This window comes from Erpetoichthys calabaricus, chromosome 3 (assembly GCF_900747795.2).
Source record: "Erpetoichthys calabaricus chromosome 3, fErpCal1.3, whole genome shotgun sequence".
NCBI classification, from domain to species: domain Eukaryota; kingdom Metazoa; phylum Chordata; class Cladistia; order Polypteriformes; family Polypteridae; genus Erpetoichthys; species Erpetoichthys calabaricus.
This window is the reverse complement of record NC_041396.2, coordinates 111,568,763-111,596,526: the sequence shown is the minus strand read 5'-3', so window position 1 is coordinate 111,596,526 and position 27,764 is coordinate 111,568,763. Positions and strand designations below refer to the sequence as shown.

The 27,764-nt window shown below is 37.9% G+C and overlaps 1 protein-coding gene across 4 annotated transcripts in view; it reads left to right on the top strand.

Annotated features, from left to right (window-relative positions):
- Positions 1 to 27,764, top strand: part of LOC114648307 (serine/threonine-protein kinase MRCK alpha-like) — a 571,032-nt gene that overhangs the window by 219,574 nt on the left and 323,694 nt on the right. For all 4 annotated transcript variants that reach the window (XM_028797282.2, XM_051925532.1, XM_028797279.2 and 1 more), the window contains exon 3: positions 10,695 to 10,778. In XM_028797282.2, coding sequence (XP_028653115.1) covers positions 10,695 to 10,778 — 84 coding nt within the window. The remainder of the gene's footprint in view (positions 1 to 10,694; positions 10,779 to 27,764) is intronic.

The following is a 27,764-nucleotide window of genomic DNA, read 5'->3' as shown; positions in this document are numbered from 1 at the left end:
TGAGCCTCATCGTTGGACTTGGTACTTTAGTACTGGTGGTGTGGTGAAGGAGATCGATCACATCCATGTGGGCAGGTGCTGGAGGCACTTACAAAACTGCTGGGTCTACAGAAGTGCCCAGTTTGTGAATTCTGACCATAGTCTTATTGTTGCTACTCTGAAGTTCCAGTTTAGGTCCAGTAGGCGACCACCTAGTAGGAAAATGAGGCTGGACCTGGCCAAACTCTAAGATCAGGCTTTTTCTGACGAGTTTGCACGCAGTTTGTGTGAGGAACTTGGGCCCTTGTGTGCGACTGCTGATCCTAATGTGATGTGGGAGACCTTCCATGACAAGACCCTCAGGGTTGCTGAAGGTTGTTTTGGTGTTACCAGTGTTCCCAGAAGGAGGAGTTTATACTTGCAGGGCACTCTGGATATCCTCGAGAGACTGAGCAAGGAGTGTCTGGGCTTGCGAGTGTCCTGGATAAAAACCAAGATCCAGGCCTTTAATGACCTCTTAGGCACAGCCATCAGCAGTGTGTCTGTCTGTGTAGTGTTGACCTTATCGAGAGGTTTACTTACCTCGGCAGTGACATTCATGTTTCTTGTGACTGTTCCTATAAAGTCAGTAGACAGATAGGGAGAGCATGGGGGGGCGTCATGAGGTTGCTGGAAAGGAGTGTGTGGTGCTCCTGATATCTATGCAAAAGGATGAAGGTCCAAGTCTTTAGAGTCATAGTGCTTCCTTTCTTGTTATGTGGTTGTGAGACATGGATGCTTTCCAGTGACCTGAAACAAAGACTGGACTCCTTCGGTACTGTGTCTCTTCAGAGAATCCTTGGGTACCGCTGGTTTGACTTTGTGTCAAATGAGCAGTTGCTCACGGAGTCCTGAATGAAGCACATTACCTGCACAGTGAGGGAGCGTCAGTTACAGCACTACGGTCCGTGATTCCTGGGTGATCTGCTTCGCAGGATCCTAATTGCTGTGGCCCCAAGTGGCTAGACCAGGCCAAGGAGACGCTGATGTAACACATGGCTGTGGCAGATAGATGGTCATTTCCAGAGGGTGGGACTGGACTACATGTCTGCCTGGGGTATTGCCAACCAGGATCCCAAGCTGTTTTGTCATGTGGTGGGTGCCGCAATGAGCTGTATCAGTGCATGCTCCCTAACCTGATCTGACCTGGCCTGGTCTAGGTCTCCAATGAATACACACAGTATTTCCTTAAAAAATCTAAGATTAAAAGATTTTTTTAGCCTTAACATTTATTGTATGTAACTGTATTCCATTATATACAGTACAAATAAATAACACTGTTTTATTTATTAAGGTATGTATTGAACAAGTAAGTATTAAATATCTGTTGGGTTGGAAGTGTTATAAGCAAGGGAAGATCATAGGTCATTATTCTGCCATTCTGTATCTTCCCTTAAGGCACTTTAAATTTCCAGGTAAATAAAAACAAATTAAAATTTTCACCAATATTCTTCCAGTATTAAGATGATACTGAAAATGTAGCCAATACAATATTATGGAAAGTGAACTTGAATGATTACATAATACAGTTTTTAAATCATCACTTTCTTTATTAAAGGTACAAAGGTATCCAACCCCACTACCAGTGTTTAAAGTAGTTTCAATCCTTGAAATGCAACACATATAATACACTGACGAAGAATAAGAAACAGGTTTTTTGGAACTCTCAAACATGAAAGGAGATTTGGCTGTTAAAATTGTTATTTTTTTACAAACCACAACAGAATGGAAAAAAGAAAAAAGATGCTGAGATTACAGCTAAACCTGACATAACTTGTTAATTCTCATATAGCATTGGCTCCATCAGGACACATGTTATTGGTTGTCAGAAAACATTGCAAGCAAGAATGTGCTGGAAGTTCAGCACACAATCACTAAGTTTCATGTGTCCAGCATTATTCAGTTGTGTAAACTGACTTGGTCTGGGGGCGAGATCAGCAACTCAAGTCAGCAAGTATAACATATCCAGTGACTACAAGTCGCGTGAAAGGGACATCAGCTTAAGCTAGTCACACTTCAGTTCTCCTTAAGATTATTCTGGTAAAGTGTAGAATTCATGTTCTTTCAATAACATAACATGAGATATATAAGAGTAAGGAAGCAACCAACCTAATTAAAATATAAAACTTTTTCACAAACCTTGGTTGTAGCGTGCTATGAATAACAAAGCTCAAAAGAAGACAGCTGGGTTTTGAGGAGAGGAGTGTCTACAAGTGTGCATTTGGTAGGTGTTTTCAAGATCTTTGCATCTCATATTTCAAATATAATATCAGCACAGGGCTCCAAGAGATATTTAAGATTGAAGTTTATTTTTGTCATTTATAGAGTACTGTGAAAATTCTTACCTGCAACTGTAGCCAAAGTGCACTGTTTTGACACACTTTGTTACTATGATCAACAAACATTTCTAAGCGAAATGGTTGTTGAACAACCATGGATCAAGCTAGGATGTTTGAAATCTTTTTTAATTAAAAACGGTGTGTGAAAATTTCAGGTTGTGATAATTCTGGTGCCTTATTGGTTTGTTTATTACATCTACCATTATAGATCTACAGGTCCACTATTGTGAAGACACAGGTAATAAGAGTAAGGGATACTTAGGATGTGGTTAAATGATCTATCCTTCACAATGTACTTTGGTTAATCCTATTTGTATACTTGTGACAGTGTGGGTATGTTCCATGCTACCGAGTCCTTCTAGGAGCCTCTTGAACCTGCCACCTTTGATAACGTACCCGAGGGATGAGCCTAGCAAATGAGGTCACACATGCAGCAGCAAAGAATATGTGCATAAAGTGAAATAGTGCCTTTATTAAAATCCATCAAAGCAAAGTGTCTAAATTAAACAGTGCAGTGCAATCAATTCATAAATAATCCATAAAAAGTCTGTGATAGTGAAGGTTAAAACCAGTCAAATAAATAATCCATTAAAACGTGATGTAGGAAGCTGTCCTTAAAACTCCCCAGTGCAGTCCTTTAAAATCAACATCTTCTCTGCTAACCCCAAACAAGAACTTGCAGCAGAGGAGACGCCCAACAGTCAGGTGCAGCCATCCTTCTCCCTCATGTCCAGGTTCCTCATGTCCAGGTCCCTACTGTCCCATGACTCCCAGCAGGGCTCCCTGTCTGAGCCTCCCCGATTCCCACTGTCTTCTTGGACTTACGCGGAAGAGGCATTCAGTGTTCGCTCAGCTGGGGGAGCCTTCTCCAGTTCCTGAATGATGGCTGTGCACTCTTGAAAGGACTCTCCTTCCAGCTGCTTGCATTCTTTCTCTCTGGCTTGCTTGTGCACTGGCTCTCTCTGCCTCTTGCCTTCTCCTTCCTTCCTTTAACCTCCTTTCTTCTTTCTCTTTCTTCCAATCTGTCCTAACCTTCCGTTATTTCATTGTTAAGGTTTGCATGTTAAATGTTTATTGTTATGTATTTTCTGTGATGGATGATACAGTGTAGATTTATGTATAAAATAGTTAATATAGTGCCTCCAGAAAGTATTCAGTCCCCTTTACTTTTTTCACATTTTGTTATGTTGCAGCCTTATGCCAAAAATGTTTGAATTAATTTTTTGCTGCCAAAGATGCTTCATGGAAGTATTGAGTTAAGGGTTTAAATACTTGTGTCAGTGTGAGATATAAATACAGCTACTTGTGGTGTCGTGCTATATTAATGAACTTGGAGAATTACCCACTGCAGAGGACATGGACCTACCTGTGCTTGCTGCCCCACTCGCTTTTGTAAGAAGACACTGGCAATACCATATCTTAGCCATATCATTGGTATATGAATCCTATTAATCTTTGTCTCGAGAAAATACCTCTAGATAGACAGTGTTTGTAGTGAAAACTTCAAGCCTTGCACTCCATTGCTGAGGTGCTTCATTTAAGCATTGTTCATCCATACATTTGCTTTGTTTCAACGTTGTGTCTTGTTTCACATAGGTCTTTCGTAGTGAGAAGTGAGGTGCGTGCATGCGACGTCTTGTGACTGTCGTTGAGCGTGAGCAGAGCACTGCTCCATACACACACAGGTCTTTAGTTTATGTTTGTCTAATATATTTTTTTAAATAAATTTCATTTGACCAATACTAATATATTATACTGGTATCTACTGAAACCATTAGATTTTTTTAATTATACAATATGTTTTTTGACTGCTCCTAGATTTTTAAATATTCCTAGGCAGTACGCAAACTCATTGTTATTGTTATTTCTCCATAAAATGCATTTCCTGTCAAGTGGTAAAAATCTTTTTAATGTATATCATTAATTCAAATTCCAACTCTTATAATGTGAACATTGCTTTAACACAAATTGTGATTTTTAACTGTGACTGTGGTTGTTTACGTAAACTTGTACTGCGCTCAACTGGCACCTCATTTAAGTTTGGCCCCTGCTTAGCATGCAGTACTGTCAGGAATAGTCTCCAGCTCCTGAAATGAATGACTGACAGGAACACTGCAGTCAAATTCACAGAAAAAATTACCATGTGCTAGTGGGGCTAGTTTTAATCACTAGTTTTTATGCACATTTTACAGGCAACAGATTAGTTAAGGTCAGTTCTTTCCATAACATGTGTGTTGTGGAAAGTGTGTTGGCTACCTTGTCAGTATTTCAGAACAAAAACCAATGTGACTGGTGATGGCTGTGTATAGCCAGCACACTTCAAAGCACCCTAGCAGCTGACCAGTGGATGGAATTGAATTGTATTTACCTGAGACAATATTTGAGCAATGTTTGTCAGACAATATATTACGGCTCATATCATTTTTAAAATATTATAAGTGCTTTGAAATTTCTGTTGTATGTAGTCACAAATTATGTTTTCATTGTAGGATTGGCTTTGATCCATTTTTATCCAGCTGTACTAGTAGATTGTATATCATTGTACTCCCTTTAGCCTGAATTGCATAACTAGGTTACATTCATTTAGTTAATGATCTTTAAAGAAAGCAGTTTTAAGTGCAATAAAAGTACCCTTTAAAAGACTTCTCCATTAGGCTGCCTTGAAGCACATCAAAAGTATAAACTATGACCTCAAATTCTTTTTTTGTATATTTCTTCCATCCAATCAATTTTTCACAATTCAGGTCACAATGTTTACATGCTATTGTGCCAATTCTAAAATTTTCGAAGAAATTTGCAGTCACACATGTAGAATCTAGTTTCACATCTCAGTCAACCATCAAAATAAAATCTTTTTCTTAGCAAGCAATATTTTTAAGTATAAACTATTGTTATTTAGACTACTTATTATTTTAAATTCCACTGCAGTACTTTGATGTTGTGCACCTTAAAGCACTAGATACTACAAAGCAGCCTTTATAGACTGTGACTGCCTTAGAACACTTGGCAAACCATGAACCACATTGTGGTATTTACTGCATCTTTATTCTTTCAGAAAAGGATTAAGTTAGGCCCCAGTTTTTGTTATTGTAGCAGGTCCGTTAAATTATGTTACCTCTTTTTTTATGTGTCTTCACCCTTAAATACCCAGAGAAACCTCACCTGTTATATTTTGTCCTCAGTATCTAGGAGCAAAGTTACTATTCAGTATGTTTGTGGGAACATAACCAGAAAGGGGTGGTTCTTTTTGATCCTTGTTATTTTTTATGGGAGGGATCTTTTGGGGTGGTTCTTATGCCTCATTACTGATGGAGGAAAAGAACAGGCCTTGAGACATCTAGAGTAACCCCTCTTAGAGGTTTCCCCATGCTTCTGAATATTCTAATAGGAGAATATGTAACATCAGGGTGTTGCATGAGTGGTTTTATAAAATCATAGAAAAAATACCTGATTTTGGTCAAATGTTCTGCCCTCAATGTATCTGATTATGAAGTTAAATACAATAAAGACAATCATTAATTGATATTCAGTATACTGTACATGATTATGATGGTTTTAAATTATGAGTATATTGTTATTTATAATTTTATCTTACTGTCTTAAGGTTTTAATTTTTGCAAAGGAAGATGAATACCATGATGTGTACTTTGTAATTAGGGTTATATAATGAAATTAATTAAAGGGCTTGTTCTTCATATGCTTCATACAGTACACCTTTCATTTTTTACATTTGCTATTATGTAGAATGTTCAGCCTTCAAAATATTTAAACATTACTTAGACCTTTGACATAACACTTATTAATTTAAGCCATAAACTTTCAGTTTTTGGAATGGACAGGTTTAAATTATTCAATAAAGTTTCCATATGGAATAAATACTAATTCAAACTTTTTCAGAGCATTGTTTTTGTGACTTTTATCTTGTATTGAGAGAGGAGAGTAATTATGTTGCATTTTAAAAAATTTATGAGCAAGCAATCATTATACTATCAATATTAAAATGTAAAATACAGTAGTTATTTGTACTCATTGCCAAAAATGATATTTATTTATAAAATAATTTACAAGTTGATATTAGCCTGACAGGAGCATCAGAATCTTATTTAATAGTTTGTCTTGATAAAATACATTTTGTCATTGATTTTTGAGTAAAAATGAAGGATGTCGTTTTTTTTTTTTTTTTTTTAATATTCAGAAATAAATAAACACATACTAATATTCCTTATTAAAAAATGAGTTTCACTTTGGTGCCCAAAGCCATCAGTACTGGGAAGGAAAAACAAGCTGAATTTGTAAAAGGATCTCCTTTTTTAATCGTTTATGTTTGCCCACTCAGGGTTGGTAGCGAGATCCTGCCCCAAGTGGAGGAGTTCAAGTATCTCGGGGTCTTGTTCACGAGTGAGGGAAGAATGGAGCGTGAGATCGACAGGCGGATCGGTGCGGCATCCGCAGTAATGCGGGCGTTGCATCGGTCTGTCGTGGTGAAAAAGGAGCTGAGCCGCAAGGCGAAGCTCTCAATTTACCAGTCGATCTATGTTCCTACCCTCACCTATGGTCATGAGTTATGGGTAGTGACCGAAAGAACGAGATCGCGAATACAAGCGGCTGAAATGAGTTTCCTCCGCAGGGTGTCTGGGCTTTCCCTTAAAGATAGGGTGAGAAGCTCAGCCATCCGGGAGGGGCTCAGAGTAGAGCCGCTGCTCCTCCGCATCGAGAGGAGTCAGATGAGGTGGCTCGGGCATCTGATCAGGATGCCTCCTGGACGCCTCCCTGGTGAGGTGTTCCGGGCACGTCTAACCGGGAGGAGGCCCCGGGGAAGACCCAGGACACGTTGGAGGGACTATGTCTCTTGACTGGCCTGGGAACGCCTTGGGATTCTCCTGGAAGAGCTAGAAGAAGTGGCCGGGGAGAGGGAAGTCTGGGCATCTCTGCTCAAGCTGCTGCCCCCGCGACCCGACCTCGGATAAGCGGGAGACAATGGATGGATGGATGGATGGATGGATGTTTGCATTGAAGCTTTTACATTAGTTTTCATTATGTTGGCATTGAAGCTTTTACATTAGTTTTCAAAGGAAGTGCAAAGGTTTGCTTAAATAGTTATTTGCCACACCACTATTTAGTTAATATGAACTATTAAAATTCTTTTGCTGTTTACTGTCTAATATTTCTTGAAAAATATCTCTTTAAATCAGGAATTAGCACATCTGCTGAGTTTCATGCTGCAATTGAATTTGTGCTTTAGTAAATTGAAATTGGACTTTTCTCCCAGTGCTCCAGTGCAGCCCTATGATAATGGGGAGGTTATATTATTTGGCAGTGTGATGCAGTGACTTGAAACCCATAGGTAGCCCTACCTCTGACTCTTTGTATGACCTGGGACAAATTCTCAAACTTGCTTGTGCTCCAATTATAAAAATTCAATATGAGTAATTGTATCATGCCCTTGTACTTGTTAAGCGTCATGGGGTGGAGTTAACTGTAGAAAGGTGCTAAATTTGTTTTAAATTCTAAATTGGCTCCTCATGAGTGAGTGTGCACTGCAGTGGACTGCTGTTATGCTTGCTATTGCTGGGATAGGTTCCAACTTCTGTGAGCCTAAAGTGGACTACACAGAAATAAAAAATGGATACTTAGATCTTTCCCACAGTCCACTAGAACCTGTTTATATAAATCTTAGGTCACATGCTTTTCTTTACGGTATTAAGCATCACTTGACCAAGGTCAGTAACACTGTGCAGATTTTGATTAAAAAAATAACATAATTTGTTGTAAATCTTTTTTTTACTGATTAAAGAAATATGCAGTGGAGCTTTTTTGGTTAATCTTTAGTGAAAAATGTCTTGGCCATTTTTTCCGTAGCTCATATTTTCAAACTTTTTATAGCAATGTGACATTAATTATTGTAAAACACTTGCCTATAAACATAACTGTATACAGATATTAACTGGTCTTTTCAGATTGTTTTGTCACCCCTCTTGGCTTTTCAGTATGTTAATATCAGAAGAGTTCAATAGACGGATTGAGACGGTGAGGAATGTAAGAGCTCTTTTCTATAGCTGGATATTTTTGGTCTATATGGGGAGAGAAATGTCTAGTAAAGTTTACCAAGTCAGCTACTTGATGAACACAGAACAGCAACTATGCTCATATATAGTACTATGGAAAATTCTTTAAAAATCCATAAAGCAAAGATGCAGATGCTCCACAAAATAATGAACAGTGAACAGTAAAAAAATGAAGTAAATCAAAGTTTTATGCAATCACCCTCTGCCTTTAAAACTGTATCAGTTCTTTTAGGTATGCTGTCATACAGTTTTTATAGGAAAATCCACTGATAATTTGTACTATGCATCCTGGAGAACTTGCCACTTTGTCTTATTGCTTCGGTTTCTCAAGGTAGCCTTGATGATGTTGAGATCAGGGCCTATTGAGGCCATGCACAATTTCATATGTTGCAGAACTCCTTTTTCTTCCTTTCGCTAAAGATGGTTCTTTATTACCGTTAAGTGTTTGGATCATTGTCCTGCTGCAGAATGAAGTTGGGGTCAATCAGATGCCTCTCTAATGGTATTGTTTGATGAGCGAGAATCTATGTGTACTTCTCAGGTTTGAGGATTTCATTATTTCTGATCTGATAATTACCTCCACTTGCATCCTCAAACCAGTAGGGAAACTACACTGTGCTTCACTATTGGCTGCAAACACTCATCCAGGTAGTGATTTCCAGCTCTTCTTCAGACAAACAGCCTCCTGTTTGAGCCAGAAACATTTCAGATTTTTACTTGTTAGTCCAGAGCACTTGCTGCCATTTTTCAATACCCTAATCCTTGTTTTTTAGTGCATAGATGAGTTTTCACATTGAAGGAATGGCTTTTAGCAGGAACTTTTCCATAAAGACCACTTCTAATAACATTTCTCTGCTTCAGAAGGGTGTACTTTGTTGAAATAGTTTCTATGAGTTCAGAGATGATATCAGTGCTGGAGCAATTCAGATTAAAAAGGGTGCCAGTTTGATGATTCTGTCATCTGCTATAGTCATGGACAACAACTGCATTTCTTGTCTTCACACTTGTTCATTTCCTTGTGCTTTTTTCTGAAGAGCTTATACATGACATTTTGGAAATTGTGTTTACTGCTAAAATTGGCTTGAGAGAGACATTGCTTGTGCAGGAAAACCACATTGTGTCTTGTCGCTTTGCTCACACTTGCCATGATGTAGGAATTGATGATTTGAAGGTTAAATTGTCACATCTGCCACACTCTTGCCTTTTTGTTTTGTTGCCTATCAAGCAATATGATTTGTTGTTTCCATTTTTGTTTCAGTTAAAAGACTTGGTTCTTCATCATTCCATCTGTTTGTTCTCTTTCTTTAATCTTGCACTGGACTGTGTACCTACATTGTAGTCAGGTTTTTAATCTGAAAGTGGTTTTATTACTTGATATGTTATTATCTTTAACAAATTACGAAAACATTAATTGTAACCTTTACTTTTTTTGGAAAGTGAATGTTTGGTTTCTGATCAGACACTAATGTAGAAGACAAAAAATAAACATCATAGCACAAAATTTATATAAATAAATCTACAGTGTCTAAGACACATATGCAGTACTGAATGCTTTTCTAACATAATGGTGGAATTTTAATAAAATATATATATTTTTTTTACTTTTTAACTTTCGCATCATTAAGAAGAAATATAGTTGTTTTCTTGAAAAAAGAAAACACTGAAATATTACATCTCTTAACTAACAACAGCATTTTGTACATTACTACATTTACAACTACTTTTACTTTTTTGTACTTACTGTTTAAGTGTTATTAATTGTTAGTAAAATATTGAAGTATTTTGTTTAACAGCAGATGAATTTTTGGTGCATTTATAAAGCTCAATTTCATTAGAACATGAACATATGCTTCATTTTTGAGAAAAAGCTTTAGCTTAATTTAGAGTGCTTAATAATGAAAGAGACCATGGTGAGAATGGCTTGAGCATGATACTGTTATTGGTACTCTTTCTGTGTGAATGCAATTCTAAAATTTAATTGTATTCTTTGATTGTTTGAATCTGTAAAACTCTGAGTGTAGTTAATTGCGAACTTTCTTTAAACATGTCCAAATAAAATGAAGCAATTCTTTATCATTATTTGCAAATTCAAGGTTTGAAGATAATTTTTAATTCTATAGCAGGTTTTTATTTTGTAAGCTGTACTTTAAAAGTAATCTGTCATTCATATTAACCCAACCTGTATCCAGCTCCTACCCCATCTATTTAAAAAAAATCTGATTTTTGTGTTATTACCCATGTCGTAACATCTTTTCTTTTTATTCCTAATCAGGTTGCTGTGGTGAAAGTGAAAAATACTGACAAGGTTTTTGCCATGAAAATACTGAACAAATGGGAAATGCTAAAGAGAGCTGAGGTATTTTTTTTTAATTGACAGTTTTTATTTTGAACTTCCTATTTGCCATTATTTTGTGTACTTCAGATTTATATTTACAGATTTGTATATGTCACAATCATGTTTTGCTTCTGTGCTGATTTTTGTGTATTGCTTTTTATATTTATTTTAGAACAATGCAGCAGTTGTATTGTATTCTGGGGCACTAAACCATTTATTCTTAAAAGCTTTAATTTTCAAATAATGTGATGGTTGCGTTTGGAAATTAAAACCCGTAGTTTCACTCTGCTATATTGCCACCCCCTTTTTAAATACAGGATGATTGTATTATTTAAGAGAACCCAATAAACTTTACTTTTTTTCAAAAAAAAAAAAAAATGTATGCACAGTGAATCCAGCAAATTGTCTAGGTATTTATTTGGTTTAGTTAAAAGTTTATAATTGGTGGAAAACCCTAAACAAACTTACGTTTTCTTGTCAAGAATGGAATACTTATAGTTTAAAGATTTATTTTTTTAACTGTGGCTTACAGATTTTTTAACATGGTATTCATACAAAGGTCACAAAGGGACATGAGTCTTTGATTAGAAAACAAGACTGTGAAATAATATTACTTAATTATATATTATTTAGTTCAACCTAAGTCTCTGAGGAATGCAGTGTTCTTCAGTGTTTCATTGAAGTAAGCTGTCTGATACCTGCTGAAGTCCCTGCTGTTGTCTGGGATTAAGTCTTATGATGCAGTATAAATAGATTTGTCTATATGCTTGTGTACGCTCTTATCCTTTACCCTGTACTCTAGGTTTGTGAAGGCTGCACAGATTTTTTCACTATCAGGTTATACTTGCTGGATTTCTGTTTTCTGTTATCATTTGTTTTTGCCTTGAAATTCTTGTGAGCTGCTTTTGAGCCCCCCCCCCCTTTTTTCTTTTTTTTTTTTTTTTTTGCAATAAACATTTAAGGGGTGTCTCCATTTGTTGCAGTTTGCTTATAGTGGGGGAAAAAATTATATAAAAAAAACAAAGATTGAGTGAGCATATTTTTTACTCTACTAAAGCTCAGAATAAAAAAATGGCAATGTGTTTTATATTGTTTATTCAGTGTAGTATATTGACAGGATAAAAGGAGGGCAGTTTGAAGACATATATAGTCGAATCAAACACAAGACACTTCATAATGAGCCCCATTTGAATGTAGTTATAAGGTCCATTTCTAGATACTATTCAACATCAAAGCAAGAGTTTCTTTATGAATTAAGCTTGCTTCTGTTGTCTGTTTAGCTGCAAAAATTATGCCAAACCAAAACATAGTGTTGTCAGTCCATACATTTTCTTAACATGCTTATTCAGTTGAGGGGTACAAGGACCTGTTGTCTATCATGGCAGCACTGGGTGCTATATCTATCTTCTATATACTGTATATTTATATATATATAAAAGTCAATATGTGTATTTATGTTCCAGCATCACGTCCGAACGGCTGGAGCGATTTTCATGAAACTTGGTACACATGTTCCTCATTGGTCAACTAAAAATACTGTAGGGTGAAATCAGCCCTAACCCACCCCCTTCTGGGTAGGGTGGGGGGTGAGCTTATGGTCTTGTATGCATGTTATCATTCAGTTGACACTCGGAACGACAACGAGAGGGCGAACTGGAGGTGATTGCCAGCAGTCTTTACGTTTGAGTGCCGCCACGCCCCTGTTGCTTTTGAAATTAAATAGAGTTCTACGTGTGCAAGTGTCAGTGTCTGTGTCTGTCTAGCCCGGAAGTGAGACGTAGAGTCGGTGTGAGGGTTCCAGCTCTGAGGATACGCAAGCAAGTCAAGCACACCGGCAAAAGGAAACCTCCTAAGGCCATGTTTATACTTCACGTGACATGACACATGCTGCAGTGGACACTCCTGCTACGCAACAGTTGTACTGTTTATACTTCCGTGCGTACTTTACGTAAATCTGGAGAAATCCAGCAGGTCGCAGTTCGAGATATTATCACGGTGAGAACAGGTTCCGCTCCACTATGTTTTGAATTGCCTGGAACACCCATTAAAATCTGATGACACCGTACCTCAATATCTCTGAAAAGGATGTTTAATGATTAAATCCATCAGTCCAGAGATTTCTCCATTTCAGCAAACATTGGACACGAGGCAGAAACAATCCCTGGACGAGGCATCAGCTCATCGCATGGTGAATACAAGCACTCACATACACTAGCATCATTTCAGTGTAACCAAATCTGCATATCTTTGGAAGGAAACTGGAGCACACTGAGGAAACCCAGCAGGAAAACATGTAAACTCCAGACAGGAAATATCAGCGACGTGACTCCCTACAAGACAGCAGCGCTAACACTCTGCCACCGTGCCACCCCCATGTGTGTAATTATTAACAGTATTCATTATTTAAATGAAATTACTGATTTATCTGTAAAATGTAACATACATACTTTAATGCATTTCATCATGAAAGTGATATCAAGTATAAATCTAAGGATTCTAAATGTGCAGAGAGCTAGAATATCATACATTTAATGTGCTCAGTGTGGTGATCTGTTGCTGTTTGCCACTCCTGTCAATACCATAGGAAGCCCTAGAAAAAAAGACGGCACAGAAGATGGGTTGTGAGACTTATAAAATATATTGTGTCATTACGATTGGGAATATGCGACACTTGAATATAAAACCACCACGAATGCATGTGTATGTCGGCATTTTGCTTCACCACATTGAACCATTCATCAAACATCGAACCGCACACACCGATCTCGTAGGATCCGCAAAGCGGCTTTCTGTCACATGTAGATAGTAACCAAAGACTCTGACTTCACATTCCAACCCTCTTGCTTTTCAAATTAAATTGAGTTGGACAGTTCCGAGCGTCAACTGGATAACATACACATAAGACATGGACATTAGTAAGTCTTTATCGTTTAATTTATTTTTATAGTTTTTTTATTATTATGTTTTTCTCAAAACAATTAAAAAATAAAGAAAAACACTTTTTTTTTCTTTTAAGGGCAGCACGTTGGCACAGTGATAGCGCTGCTGCCTCGCATTAAGGAAACCTGGGTTTGCTTCCCGGGTCCCCCCTGCATGGAGTTTGCATGTTCTCCCAGTATCTATGTGGGTTTCCTACCATAGTACATAAGACATGCAGGTTAGGTGCATTAGCAATCCTAAATTGTCCCTAGTGTGTGTGTGTGTGTGCGTGTGTGCCCTGTGGTGGGCTGGCACCCTGCCTGGTATTTCTTCCTGCCTTGCGCCCTTTGTTGGCTGGGATTGGCTCCAGCAGACCCCCGTGACCCTGTCTTAGGACAGCTAGTAGGGAATAAATCTGGAATGTGTGCAAATCAGTGGGTGTGAACACACACTATAACTTGTCATAATGGACCAAGTTAGAATTTCCGGTTAACCTTATAAACATCTTTAGAATGATGGATGATCATAAAAAAATGTTTTCCTTGTTGAGAACTAAAGAAAGATAGGAAACAAAGGGTATACTTTTCTGAACACTGAAATTTGTTTTTCTGAACCATAAGGCCTTTATTTTGCCAGGCTAGAATTGCAAGCAGTTGTTTACCAAAAGACATTTTAAATAACTTGAGTCAAAACAGTAAGGTAAAAACTGAAGGGGAATGAAAAAGCAAAGGTCAAAACCAGAACTTAAAAAACAAGATTTTCTAATAGCAATTGTTCACTGGCTAAATCCATATAAGGAACTGAAGGCAAACAGCCATGAGACAAAAACTAGATTATGCACTGCCATTAATGATACAAGCTACCATCAAAAAGCTAAATTTCAAAGGACTCTAATGTTTATGCAAACAACCATTGAAAAAAATCAAAACTCTGAAATTTTCTGTGTATACAAGGTGACTGTGAGGTTCTCCAATTGAAAAAGCATTGTGACTGAAGAGCAAATTTGTTGCAGAAATCCAACCTCACAAATGTGTTTTTATTCTAAAGATTTTTGACAGAAGTCAAGATTCAAATGTATTTTCTTCTAAAAGCATTCACATCTTACATTGAAGAAACCAAAATATTGGACAGTAGTGCTAGAATTTAACACCAAGTTGTAGTTGCCGTGACACAAGTTATCGAGTCACTTCTTACCAATAATGACATGCACCTTAGCAACTTCTTAAGTGAATACTGAAGTAGAAAACAAATGTGATGCACGTAGAACTTAAATGAAAAAAGTAAAATCTTCCTCAGGCAAGTACATAAATATATGAAAATAAAGCCTGACAGCCCAGCTTTCAGTTTGTTAAAACCCAATGCATTAACACAAATTCATCTAAAGCAGAACATTTTTTTTTAAATAAGCCCAAATCAGAACATATGGGATCCCTTATGCAGATATGCCACTGGTTCCAGGATTTTTGAGAATGTCCTTCCACCCATTGGAGGCTGACATGTCCTGTGCATAGTAATAGACGGACAATAATCAGTCAACTAACAGCTGAATAGTTTTGAAAGAAATCTCTTATTTACACCAGTTGTTATACATTGTCACAGCTGGGTTGTGCAGGCAACAAACACTGTTTCCTGGGATAAAGCAAGAAGGTGTGGTTGAATTAAGCTAAGGGACAAATATATAGAACAGTAGAGGATTGAAAAGACATCACATGGTTTAATGAATCCATTTTGCTGCCAATTTACACTGACTGAAAGATTAGTGTGTGGAAAGAATGTGATGTATCCATATAGCAGTAAATACTGAACCTTTAAAAAAAAAAATCCTCCATTTGACATTGCACATTAGAAGTACTGATTTGATTTGTTATACCCACCAGTTTCTTCGATTTAACGGTTGTCTTTTGTGTTTAAATGGCTACTTTGACATAGTAAAATGTCATATATCCCTTTGAATACAAGTGACACAGCTGAGAAGGAAACGTTCTATAGCTTTTGAACTGATGGGAGAAGCCACTCTTGAATAAATAAAGTAAAATTTAGTCAAACAAAACATATAGGATTCAGAAATGCACCAGATGAATGGTGCACTTGATGTCACCTAGGTACTTCATCTTTTTCGCTGGTTCTGACACCCAGCATAGCCCTTGATGTCTGCTTATATGCCCCAAATTTATCAGGAACCAGTTTTCAGTTCTGAGAGTTGTCACAGAAGGACCACAATCCTGATATGTTATATCACCCCTAACATCTTAGTAGTATTGTAAATTTCAATAGTGATTAAGTCAAACCTCGGCGAGACCAATTTCCATCGAATTGAGCAGGGGATAGGTGACATTCCCTCGTCAAGTGGCCAGGTTGATCACAACGGAAGCATCTTCGTTCAGCTCCACTGCCGAAATATCCATGGCGACGTCCACGGCCTCCTGCCTCCCCAGATGTGGGTGCTACATTAACAGCCGGATCCCCTGGCGGTGTTCCTGCGTAAACCCGATTTTCAGGTTTAACAGCACGTTGATGCTCTAACCTCCGTTCAAAGCGACGAGCATTCCCTGGGCAAACCCTTGGAGGCTGCGGAACAGCATAAGGAGCAGCAAAACCACCGTTTTTTCTCCAAGCAGTTTGAGAACCCTCCAAACGTTTGGCTAAGATCGTCAACGATTCAACATCATGACGAAGAAATTCAGTTTGGAGAACTGCATTTGTCCCTGCCAGCAGTATATTCATGACAACCTTTTCCACAACGCGCTCCATCTCGTTTCCCTCAAACCAGCAATGAACTTTATGAATCAAATCTTGTATCTGCACACGAATGGGACCGTCCATGTTCAGTTTACAATCATGAAGCGCAAAACCTTTAGCCAAAAAGCTCGTAGTTTTACGTAAAACAACCTGCCGTTTCAAGAAATCATAATCGCCGAGTTTATCGCGAGGCACATTCTGTAAAGCAAGTAAGGCATCCCCAGACAAAAAAGGGGTGATGATAACAGCCCAGTTTTGTTTGTCCCATCCCAGCAAAGTCGCCACATGTTCAAAAGCTAAAAGAAACATCTCTGGGTCATCGGAAGGACCCATCTTCGTCAGCACATCCTTGGAATTAGCAGGTGAAGCAGGAACCAGATCATCCTCCAGGTCGGGAGGAAGCGGGACATTTTGAGCGATCTGAAACAACTCCTCGGCAACCATCGGCATCTGTGCAACCACTCCAGTCTTTCCTGCTGATTTGACTGTTATATGTAAAGGGTGTCAAATTTTATTGAGGGCCAGAAATAACACTATATACAGTAATCCCTCCTCCATCGCGGGGGTTGCGTTCCAGAGCCACCCGCGAAATAAGAAAATCCGCGAAGTAGAAACCATATGTTTATATGGTTATTTTTATATTGTCATGCTTGGGTCACAGATTTGCGCAGAAACACAGGAGGTTGTAGAGAGACAGGAACGTTATTCAAACACTGCAAACAAACATTTGTCTCTTTTTCAAAAGTTTAAACTGTGCTCCATGACAAGACAGAGATGACAGTTCCGTCTCACAATTAAAAGAATGCAAACATATCTTCCTCTTCAAAGGAGTGTGTGTCAGGAGCACAGAATGTCAGAAAGACAGAGGAAAGCAAACAAATCAATACGTGCCCTTCTAGCTTTTAAGTATGCGAAGCACCGTGCAGCATGTCGCTTCAGGAAGCTACTGCACAGAAGGTAGCAACGTGAAGATAATCTTTCAGCATTTTTAGACGAGCGTCCGTATCGTCTAGGTGTGCGAACAGCCCCCCTGCTCGATCCCCCTACGTCAGGATCAGAGAAAGTCAGCGCAAGAGAGAGAGAGAGAAAAGTAAGTTGGGTTTCTTCTCAGCCATCTGCCAATAGCGTCCCTTGTATGGAATCAACTGGGCAAACCAACTGAGGAAGCGTGTACCAGAAATTAAAAGACCCATTGTCCGCAGAAATCCGCGAATCAGCAAAAAATCTGCGATATATATTTAAATATGTTTACATATAAAATCCGCGATAGAGTGAAGCCGCGAAAGGCGAAGCGCGATATAGCGAGGGATCACTGTATACCCAATCGGGGCCCTATTATTTTACCAAAAAATAGAACCAATTTTTAAGGACTCTGAAACTTAAAAATGTTACATTAAGTTTCACATGCAGTGTGCAATCAGTTTTATTCTAGTCCAGCGCTTCTCATACTCTGTCCTGGGGACCCATTGTGGCTACACAATCTTGTTACAATTTGTTTTTTAATGAAGCAACCTGTTATTTCCCAGTTTGTATGTTTTGGGGTCAATGAGGAAATAATTAAACTAAGTTTGCTATTTTTTTTTTATTAAAAAGTACCAAGCCTTTGTGAATGTTTCATGGGAATCATTTATTATTATTATTATTTTTTTTAAATACTTTTACAATTTTCATTCACCTTTATCAACTAGTTAGCATGGGACTGACACTGAAGTACTTGTACACTTTCAACATTCAGTGTTGTGAAAATAGTAGGAAAAAAAACTTGTATCCATGTAGAGTCATTAGGACTGAGTTTGAGAACTACTTCTATAGTAAAGAAATTTGCCATAATGTAACAGTTAATTATTAACTCATTTTCATTCATGTAACCATTACAAAACAGAGTCACAGACCAGCATACTGTTCATATCTGTAAAATGAATGCTGCAAACACCTAAAATTCTATCATCACTATAGTATTACCATTACATTCAAATATAGTGTATCACTTAAAGACCAGTATTTGGCTAAGCTGCTTACACTGCTTTAGCAGGCATTACTTTTAATTAAATTTAAAATATAAACACCGCAAAGTGTTTACTGTTAGAATACTTTTGAAATACAATATGAGGGAAAGAAATAGCATTGATTTGAATTTTAATATATGGACTATACATTTTTTTGTATTCTACATTATTTTTACAGACATTCTGCATTTTGAGTGAGCATCATTGAAAGTCTATGGAAGTGCAACAATTATTCATAAAGTATTCTTGCACATTGAAACTATTAATTGAGAGTGGCAGCTGAAACACTAAGTGTAAATATTGTCACGCTTGGGTCACAGATTTGCACAGAAACACAGGAGGTTGTACAGACAGGAACTTTATTCAAACACGGTAAACGAACATTTGTCTCTTTTTCCAAAGTTTAAATGTGCTTCATGACAAGACAGAGATGACAGTTCCATCTCACAATTAAGAGAGAGAGAGATAGGTAAATAATCAAATTCAAAATGTGATAGGTGCTGTTTGGGCTTTTAAGTATGCGAAGTACCATGCCGTGCGATAGACCAGCCGCAAGCAAGGGAGCAATGTGAAGGTAGTCTTTCAGCGTTTTTTAGAGGAGCATTAATATCCTGTAGGGGTGCAATCAGCCCCCCAGCTCACAATATACTGTATATGCATTTTTTAAATACATTTTTAACCTTTAATTATACTACAGTTTTTACTGCTTAGATCATAGGTTCCCAACTTTTTTTTGGTCAGAGCACACGTTTTCAAAGAGTGATTCGATAGTGCCCTCCCTTGGGTGAACTATATTATACTGTACTATATATTGAAAAACAAGGACAGATTTTTAAAAATTATTTTATAAAAAGAAATTAACAATATTGGTGTAGTGCTCAAAGTATGATTAAAATATATATATATATATTATTAAAAAAATGAATATAATATTATTAGTGAATGGGCTGAGCTTGGTGTGATGACACAAATTTTTCGATGTTTGGTGCCATTTTTGTCATCGGCAATCTTAAATTGCCGTGTTCCACTGTTGACAATCTGTTTCTTTTCTTTGTTAATAGATTGTTGACCACGCTAAATCCTCTTTCGGCTAAATATGATGATGGGAATGCAATGAAAAACTTATTTGCTGCAGCCCATAAGACTGGATATAATATTGGAATTTACCTTTGAAGCCAAAATTCTTGATATCCATTTTTTTATTTCAATTTCAACTCTTCATTTTGTTGGCAATTCTAGCAACTCCTCCTGCAGTGATAATTCTGCTATTTGTAGGTTTGAGGAAGGTTCTAGGACCCAATCTGGAATGATCATGTTGAGTAAACCCTGAAATCTATTTGTAAAATCTTCTTTAAGTGCTTCCAAATGCTGGCTATAAACCAAAATGTCGTCATCATTTGTTTCCACTGAAGAAAGATTTGGAAACTAATAAAATTGTCTTCAACCCAAATTTCGTTTATACAAGGCAAGTTTTGACATGAATGCAGAAATAGTTGCGTTTGTTTTATCAAATTCAAATCCTCTCCTTGAAGCTGTAGATCTGTTTCATTAAGTTTGTTGTATAAATCTTTCAAATAAGCTATATCATTCTTAAATTTCAATAAATTCTCTCTTAAGGAATCATCTTTGTTTTCAAAAAACTTTATAACTAATTCAAAGAGTTTGTAAAGTCATTTTAGACAGGTACTCTTTGACAGCTTGCATGATCTGAGAATGCATTTCTTCTGCAAAAACAGTGTGTTCAAGTTGGATCGTGGCATCAGTGTTTACTATCAAAATGTGGCAGCCAGCTGCTTTGAAGATCCTACAGGATCAATGTGCACATTTTGGTATTTGATGAATGGTTCAGTGAGGTGAAGCAAATCATCAAACTTAAATGCAGACATACACATGTATTTGTAGTGCTTTTCTTCATCTATTTCTCTCATAGGCAATACAAGTGTTGCATATTCACCATAGTAATGACACTATCACAATCTATGGAAGTGTATTTGAGCCACAGAGAGAAAAAAATTAGGAACAAAGGTCTATTTTGTGATTAAAGTGGAAATGCTTACACGAATCTGTCAACTACTTTATCAAAATGGGTATTTGCAGAGAACACCATTCAAACACTAGAATTGCTGAACTTAGTACATGTTTGTGAGTTATAATGGAAGGTAAGTAGTTTTTGACTCTCTTACTTAAAATATGCTGCACAACTATTCACAAGATGCATTGTATAGTGGTAATAGGCTGTCCTATGTGTTTTTATGCCATCACTACTACAAGTAACAGACAAAGCTTTTGTGTATGTGCTTTTGACATATCAGATGCTCACAGTTGAAATATGGAATTTAACACCTGTTTTCTCTATGTGCTGTTGTCTTTCGATTTTCTTGTTTAATTTTTCATTTTCCAATACATGCCGATGTTTCATGTTACACTTTCTATGAAATGAGCAAAGAACTTTTATAAATAGTGTGCAGCAAAGCAAATAGCCAAGTCCTCTGGCAGACACTGTAATGGTAAAAGAGTTTTGCAATACGATGCGTATCATAATACTGGGGTTACGATTTAATGTATATTGTTTTGCAATACGATGCGTATCATAATACTGGGGTTACAATTTAATGTATATTGTGATATATTGCAATACAGTAATCCCTCCTCCATCGCAGGGGTTGCGTTCCAGAGCCATCCGCGAAGTAGAAACCATATGTTTATATGGTTATTTTTATATTGTCATGCTTGGGTCACAGATTTGCGCAGAAACACAGGAGGTTGTAGAGAGACAGGAACGTTATTCAAACACTGCAAACAAACATTTGTCTCTTTTTCAAAAGTTTAAACTGTGCTCCATGACAAGATAGAGATGACAGTTCCGTCTCACAATTAAAAGAATGCAAACATATCTTCCTCTTCAAAGGAGTGCGTGTCAGGAGCAGTGACTGTCACAGAGATAGAGAGAAAAGCAAACAAATCAATAGGGCTGTTTGGCTTAAGTATGCGAAGCACCGCGGCACAAAGCTGTTGAAGGCGGCAGCTCACACCCCCTCCGTCAGGAGCAGACAAAGAGAGAGAGAGAGATAGAGAGAGACAGAGTTTGTTTTTCAAGCACAAATCAATACGTGCCCTTCGAGCTTTTAAGTATGCAAAGCACCGTGCAGCATGTCGTTTCAGGAAGCAGCTACACAAAAGATAGCAACATGAAGATAATCTTTCAGCATTTTTAGACGAGCGTCCGTATCGTCTAGGTGTGCGAACAGCCTCCCTGCTCAATCCCCCTACGTCAGGATCAGAGAAAGTCAGCGCAAGAGAAAGAGAAAAGTAAGCTGGGTAGCTTGTCAGCCATCTGCCAATAGCGTCCCTTGTATGAAATCAACTGGGCAAACCAACTGAGGAAGCATGTACCAGAAATTAAAAGACCCATTGTCCGCAGAAACCCGCGAAGCAGCGAAAAATCCGCGATATATATTTAAATATGCTTACATATAAAATCCGCGATGGAGTGAAGCCGCGAAAGGCGAAGCGCGATATAGCGAGGGATTACTGTACTGTAAGCAAGGTGATATATTGCAATTTTTTAAATCTAATTTTAGGAAAACTGTCATAGCATAAAGAACACACCACCATAAGCATAAAATCTGAGTAAAAAAAAAGTTTACTTTTTCATGCAATTAGAACAGTGGGATCTGCAATTGCATTTATCACAGTCCCTATAACTTCAGACATCATAGCAATACCTTTTGTGCAATCTGAGGAAAGAAATTAACATATTCCTATATCACAAAAAAAATCACTGTACTTTTTGATCCTGCTTTAAAGGTTCACAGTATGCCACACTATGTTTTAAGTAGTTTATACGAAAATGCATAACATCATAGCATTGTAATCTGAACAAAGGAATTAACATTTGTTTACAGTATATCAGTAAGAAAGAAAAGTGCTTGCAGGATTATTTAGGTACATTCTATTGTAGTATGAAGTTAATAATAGAAAATGCATTGACCATGTAACATTCAACATCATAACACTATGTTTTCTGCAGTCTGAAAAAAGTAACTACATCTGCCTATATCAGTGAAAATGAAAAGTGCTTGCAGGATTCCTAAAGAAAATATTAAACAAATGTAAGAAAATACATATATATTGATAGTGAACATTTTCAAATCTTAAACTTGGAGGGGTTTTTAGATACCAAAGTGAATGCTCAAAGCAAAATAATCCGTGGATGACTTTTTGCGTATTATCGCTGAATCGGACTCTGACTTGTCGGACTCCGATTTTGATGCAAGTGATCTGGAAATGGAGATTGAAAACGAATGTGAGGTACCAGGATCAGCTGATCGGTCCCCAGCTGATCGTGGTGCTGAACGCATTCCTGTAGCTGATGCACCCATGGCAACATTCGCCTGGAATGACCGACACTTATGATGACACGAGGTACAAACCATATTGCTTCTCACTGCAATGGTCACCCCTGTGCACCTATCTCACAAAGATAGCCAGGCGGCCAGTCCACCGTGCATTCGTGCTGGCCCAGCTTGAAGCAAGGTCCATATTAATGCATTTTGCCTTAATGATGGTTCAGTTGGTAAAGATGTCATCACCAAGTTACACTTGTTTTATTTTATTTTTATTTGGTGAATGCTGTGTAATGTACCTGGGCTTGAAGCCTTGAAGTAATAGTATTATTACTGGAAGTTGCACTATTATTTATTTTATTGTTATTCTTTATTAGTTTAAATATTATGCAGTTTAATGATGGTAAAATTGTTTAAAAAGTCACTTTAACGTGTCAGTGGACAGAGATTGTTAATATTAACAGAAAATGTAGTTGGTTTTCAAAAATATTTACTATTTATTCCTTTTCTAAGACATGTTCAGTGCAATACAACTTTTGACAAGCACCTCTGGATATTTTCAGAAGTCTAAATGCCTCTTTGGATGGTTGAAAATATGTTGTCAAAATTATAGTTTAAATCATTTGCAAGATTTGTTCAATAAAACGGTTCTATATTTTGACTGCAACTGTCATGCAATGTGATTCCTTCTCTTCATTAGTGCCACCCCCTTGAAAACTATCACTTTATGGGGCCATGCAAACCTGTATTAGTACTTGTCTGGACATTAAAATGTTTTTTTGTACAATGTACAATTCCCATGACAGTGGAATAGGTTATTCTTAGCCAGTCTACTGCAGTAACTACAGTGCATGGGAAAAACATACCGTTGAATACCATGAAACCATTCTAATTTTGAAAAATACAGTGATATAGAATTTTGATCATACTGCCCAGCATTAGCTTGTAATGTTTAATTTGTCTGTTTTTATTTCAAGATTATATAGATAATAATAGCTCTTAACCTGTGTACTCAAAGCTCATGCAGGATATTCTGTAACTGAAATGAACAAATTACCTCATTAGATCAGTAATATTTATAAAGGAGTTTTCCAAAAGTGTTGAATTCAGGACTAGGCAAATTCTGGGAACTTTGCAAAATCGACATAGACCAAAATTCTGGGTTGGGAGGCATCCTGATCCCAAAAGACGAAAACTCGTCATCCATTAGCCAGCTCTGCCAAATAAACCAAGTGTGGAAGGAAAGGTCTTCTTCAGTGTGCTAGTCCAAAGGTTTTCAATATTCCTGCAAAGAAACAACTTTGTTGATACTTCAGTCCAGAAAGCCAGGATATGTGGCTTTTCATGATGACTGAAACATGCTAACATCATGTAGCACCAGATTCAAACTGACAAGAAGGAAAGGATAGACCTACTGTATATATGTTTTTTTTTCTAGATCTTTCAAATGCTTTTGGATTGGTTCCTCACAAGATCTGTGGGCAGCCTTTAACTTCCATGTCCCAAAGAACATCACAAAATTGGTTAAGACCTACTTACAGGATCTGCAGTTCTTTGTCACAACACAGAACAGCACTTGCCATCACCTGGAAACATTTAGAGACAGGCATTTTGGCGGACTGCACCATTTCTCCTTTGGCATTCACCATTGCAATGGAGCTTATTATCCATACATCTCGATTAGTGGTGGGAGGCGAGCAGGTTAGGGATGGGCTACGTCTTCTGCCAGTTGGGACATACCACCATAACAACAACAAAACCGTGTACCAGACACCTGCCTTCAGAAATTTCAAGAAAAAAATCAAGTGGGCACGAATGGCAATCAAACCAAGTAAATCTTGCAGCATCACAATTGTCAAAGGCCAACTCACAGACAAATGGTTCTGTATCAATAATGAACCAATTCCAGCAATCCTGGAGAAGCCCAGCAAGAGCCTCGGAAGGTAACACAGACCTTAAAGACACCCAGCAACTGGAACACCTCGAGCAGAATATAGTCAACGGTCTCAAACAAATAGATAACACTGCTCTAGCAGCAAAGTTAAACTGTGATGCTTTCACTTTATAGTACAAGTTCACACTATCGCAGGCCCAGTGACTACAGAGGCTGGTGAACTGACACATGAGGAAATGGGTTGGACTGCCAAGGTATTTCAGCAGCACAGGAATCTACAGTAACTGAACCCTCTCATTGCCAATCTCTAGCCTAGTGGAGGAATTCAAATTTGCCAAGGCAAGGCTAGAAATGTCCCTCACAGAATTCCAGGACCCCGTGGTGAAAGGAGTTGCATCTACCTTGGCAACAGGGAAGAAATGGACTGCAGATGCAGCTGTGCTGGATGCAAAATCTACCCTCCAGCACTAAGATGTAGTAGGCCATGTCCATCAAGGCAGAGTAGGCTTTGGCCTGAAAACAAAAACATCTACCTGGCAGAAGGCAACCCCGAATGAATACTGGATCATGGTATTAGAGAAGGCGACCTGACAGGCAGAAGCAGTCAGGTGGTCCAAAGCCATAGATCAAGCGAGACAAGGCCTCTGGACGAGGTGGGAGGGTGTTGAGAAGAGGAAGCTCACATGGAATGAACTGTGGAGCATGAAGTCAAATGGGCTGAGTTTTATCATCAAGGCCACATACAAGTTCCTGCCCTCTCCCACAAACTTAAATTTGTAGTTGGGAGAGGAATCCAGCTGGTACTTTGTGTACAGCTCCAGCAACCTTGAAGCTCATCTTGGTCTGATGCAAGACCAGCCTAGCACAAGGCAGATACACCTGGCAACACAGTCAAGTGTTAAAGTGCTTGGCATCTGAATTTGAGTGCAAGCGAGTAACCGTCAATGCCATACCTCTCAACAACCAGACAGTACCCAGACAACCTCCATCCTTCATCTGGCAAGGGGAAAAAACGGTGATTAACCCCTCACGTCACGAGTCAGAACCACTGAATGCAGCCAGGGACTGGGAAATACTAGTGGACCTAGGCCAGAGACTCATTTTCCCAATGAAGATTGCAACATGTGAAAGTACACCCAGTTGAAATGAGGTGCAGGGGCTTTGTAGCCAGTTCCTCAGGGAGGTAGGGGGCAGAGGGCAGGCCCATAGCAAAGCAATCAAAGAACTGGCTAACCCTGCTGATAGGAGCAGCCACTGGTTGTGGCTGTAAAGAAAAGATTCTGCTTGGACTGCCAAGGTGACCAGCTGACCATGAGAGACACACCCAGATTTGATTAGTCTGTGGTGGGCTTGCCTCGGCAGAGGGTGTCTTGTAATAAAAGGCCGAAATACCCAATGATGCGGAGGTGCATAACTGACGATTTTCCTTGAGGTGGCAATGTCACCTAGTGCCCATCTCTAAACAACCCCCTCAGAAGACAGTTGTGGTGCATAAATACTAGGGATTGTACCATTTAGTCCTTCATTTGAAATCTGGGAAGAGAAGTAAAAAAATGTTAAAAGGTGTCATAGTTTATCTTAATCTTAATTATGTACATTCTAATAAAGAAATTTGCATTTACTTGTAAGAATATGTGAAGTTTAGTCTTGTCACTTCAAGATTAACATGTTTCATATTTAGATAAAAGTAGCTGTACCTAACAATCTGCCAGGCCATGGGTACTTTTCGGTTACCCAATATTTTTTGACTAATGCAACATAAAGTAACTGTAGCCAGTAACTATACATAAAATGTTCATTTTTTGAGAGACCTACCACAGAGAGAAGGCAGCTTTGTCAGATTTTTCCATCTATAAACTGCCCCTCCACTTCCAAGCATGCAACAACCAAAATGACCTAATACCACCTAATACAAAGCTCACTGTGTGACCCTGATTTGAACTGTTCAGGTTGCATGCTTGCATATCTTAAACTTAAATCTTTGTTTTTTCTACAAATAAACACAAGTAATGATTGAAATGGAGTTTGGGTTTTGATTTGCTGAATCTATCCTGTTGTTTACTGACATTTAGCAGTGACAAATGACTACTAATGAAACAAACATACATATAACTAGATTAGCGATTAACAATTAGAGTCTGAAGTCCTTTCAAAGGTAGCCATCAGAGTATAAAAAGAAACCTGTCAGAAGTAGCTGTGATGACTACTAGCTTTGGTCAGGTGTTCTGAGGTGTGGTCCTTTCAAGAGAAGCAACCCAAAGATTGATTGAGACATTGGCGAATTCTGGCAGAGGCAGCTTATGAAAGAGTGCTTTCTAGCCCCTGGTAAGGTATTGAATTTGACCAGCACAGAGATGTTCTTGCTTTATATTTGAGCTTATCTGTGCTGAGTGAATATTAAATAGGTTAGTATTGCAGGACGTAGGAGTGAACAAGACAAACAGTTTAGGCATTTCCAGTATTAACTTGTCCACGAATATTAAAGAACCTCTGAGGTTAAAGTTCGTTTTGTGAACACTTTTACACAACAAAACAGAGAGAAAAACTCATATTGCATTTCCACTCTTAAATACGGTTATAGCTAATGGAAGTGCTCCAGTGCTGAATACACAGATTAGTTTTTTGGAATTAAGTAATAAAAATATATCTGCAGTAATTCTGCATTTTAAAAATTACTTCCAATTTTTTTATTTTCAAAAATACAGTCATTTCATGCTTAATTTTAAAAGTAATATTTAATGCCAGTGTGCAGCTTTTGTTGCTACTAAAATATCTCTGACAAATTTTGTACTTAGGTAATTACTGGTTGTTATTTATTCCTAAAATGTCTACTTGTTGTTTGTAATGATAAAGAAATTTAGGCACTCATAAAATTGACTTTTATTTAATAAAATCATATTGGCTGTTTTTGAAATAGCCTATTAATTTTGTATTAACATATTGGGAGGGGACGCTGGCAAACATGTGGTGCTGCCACTCCTCCTTGTTAACAGCACTTCTTACACTTGTTTGGCTTTTTTATTGTTTATATAGTTCATGGATGCATCTGACTCGAGCTGTACTATTTAGATTCATTTTTATAGACTTTATAGACTTTGTCTTA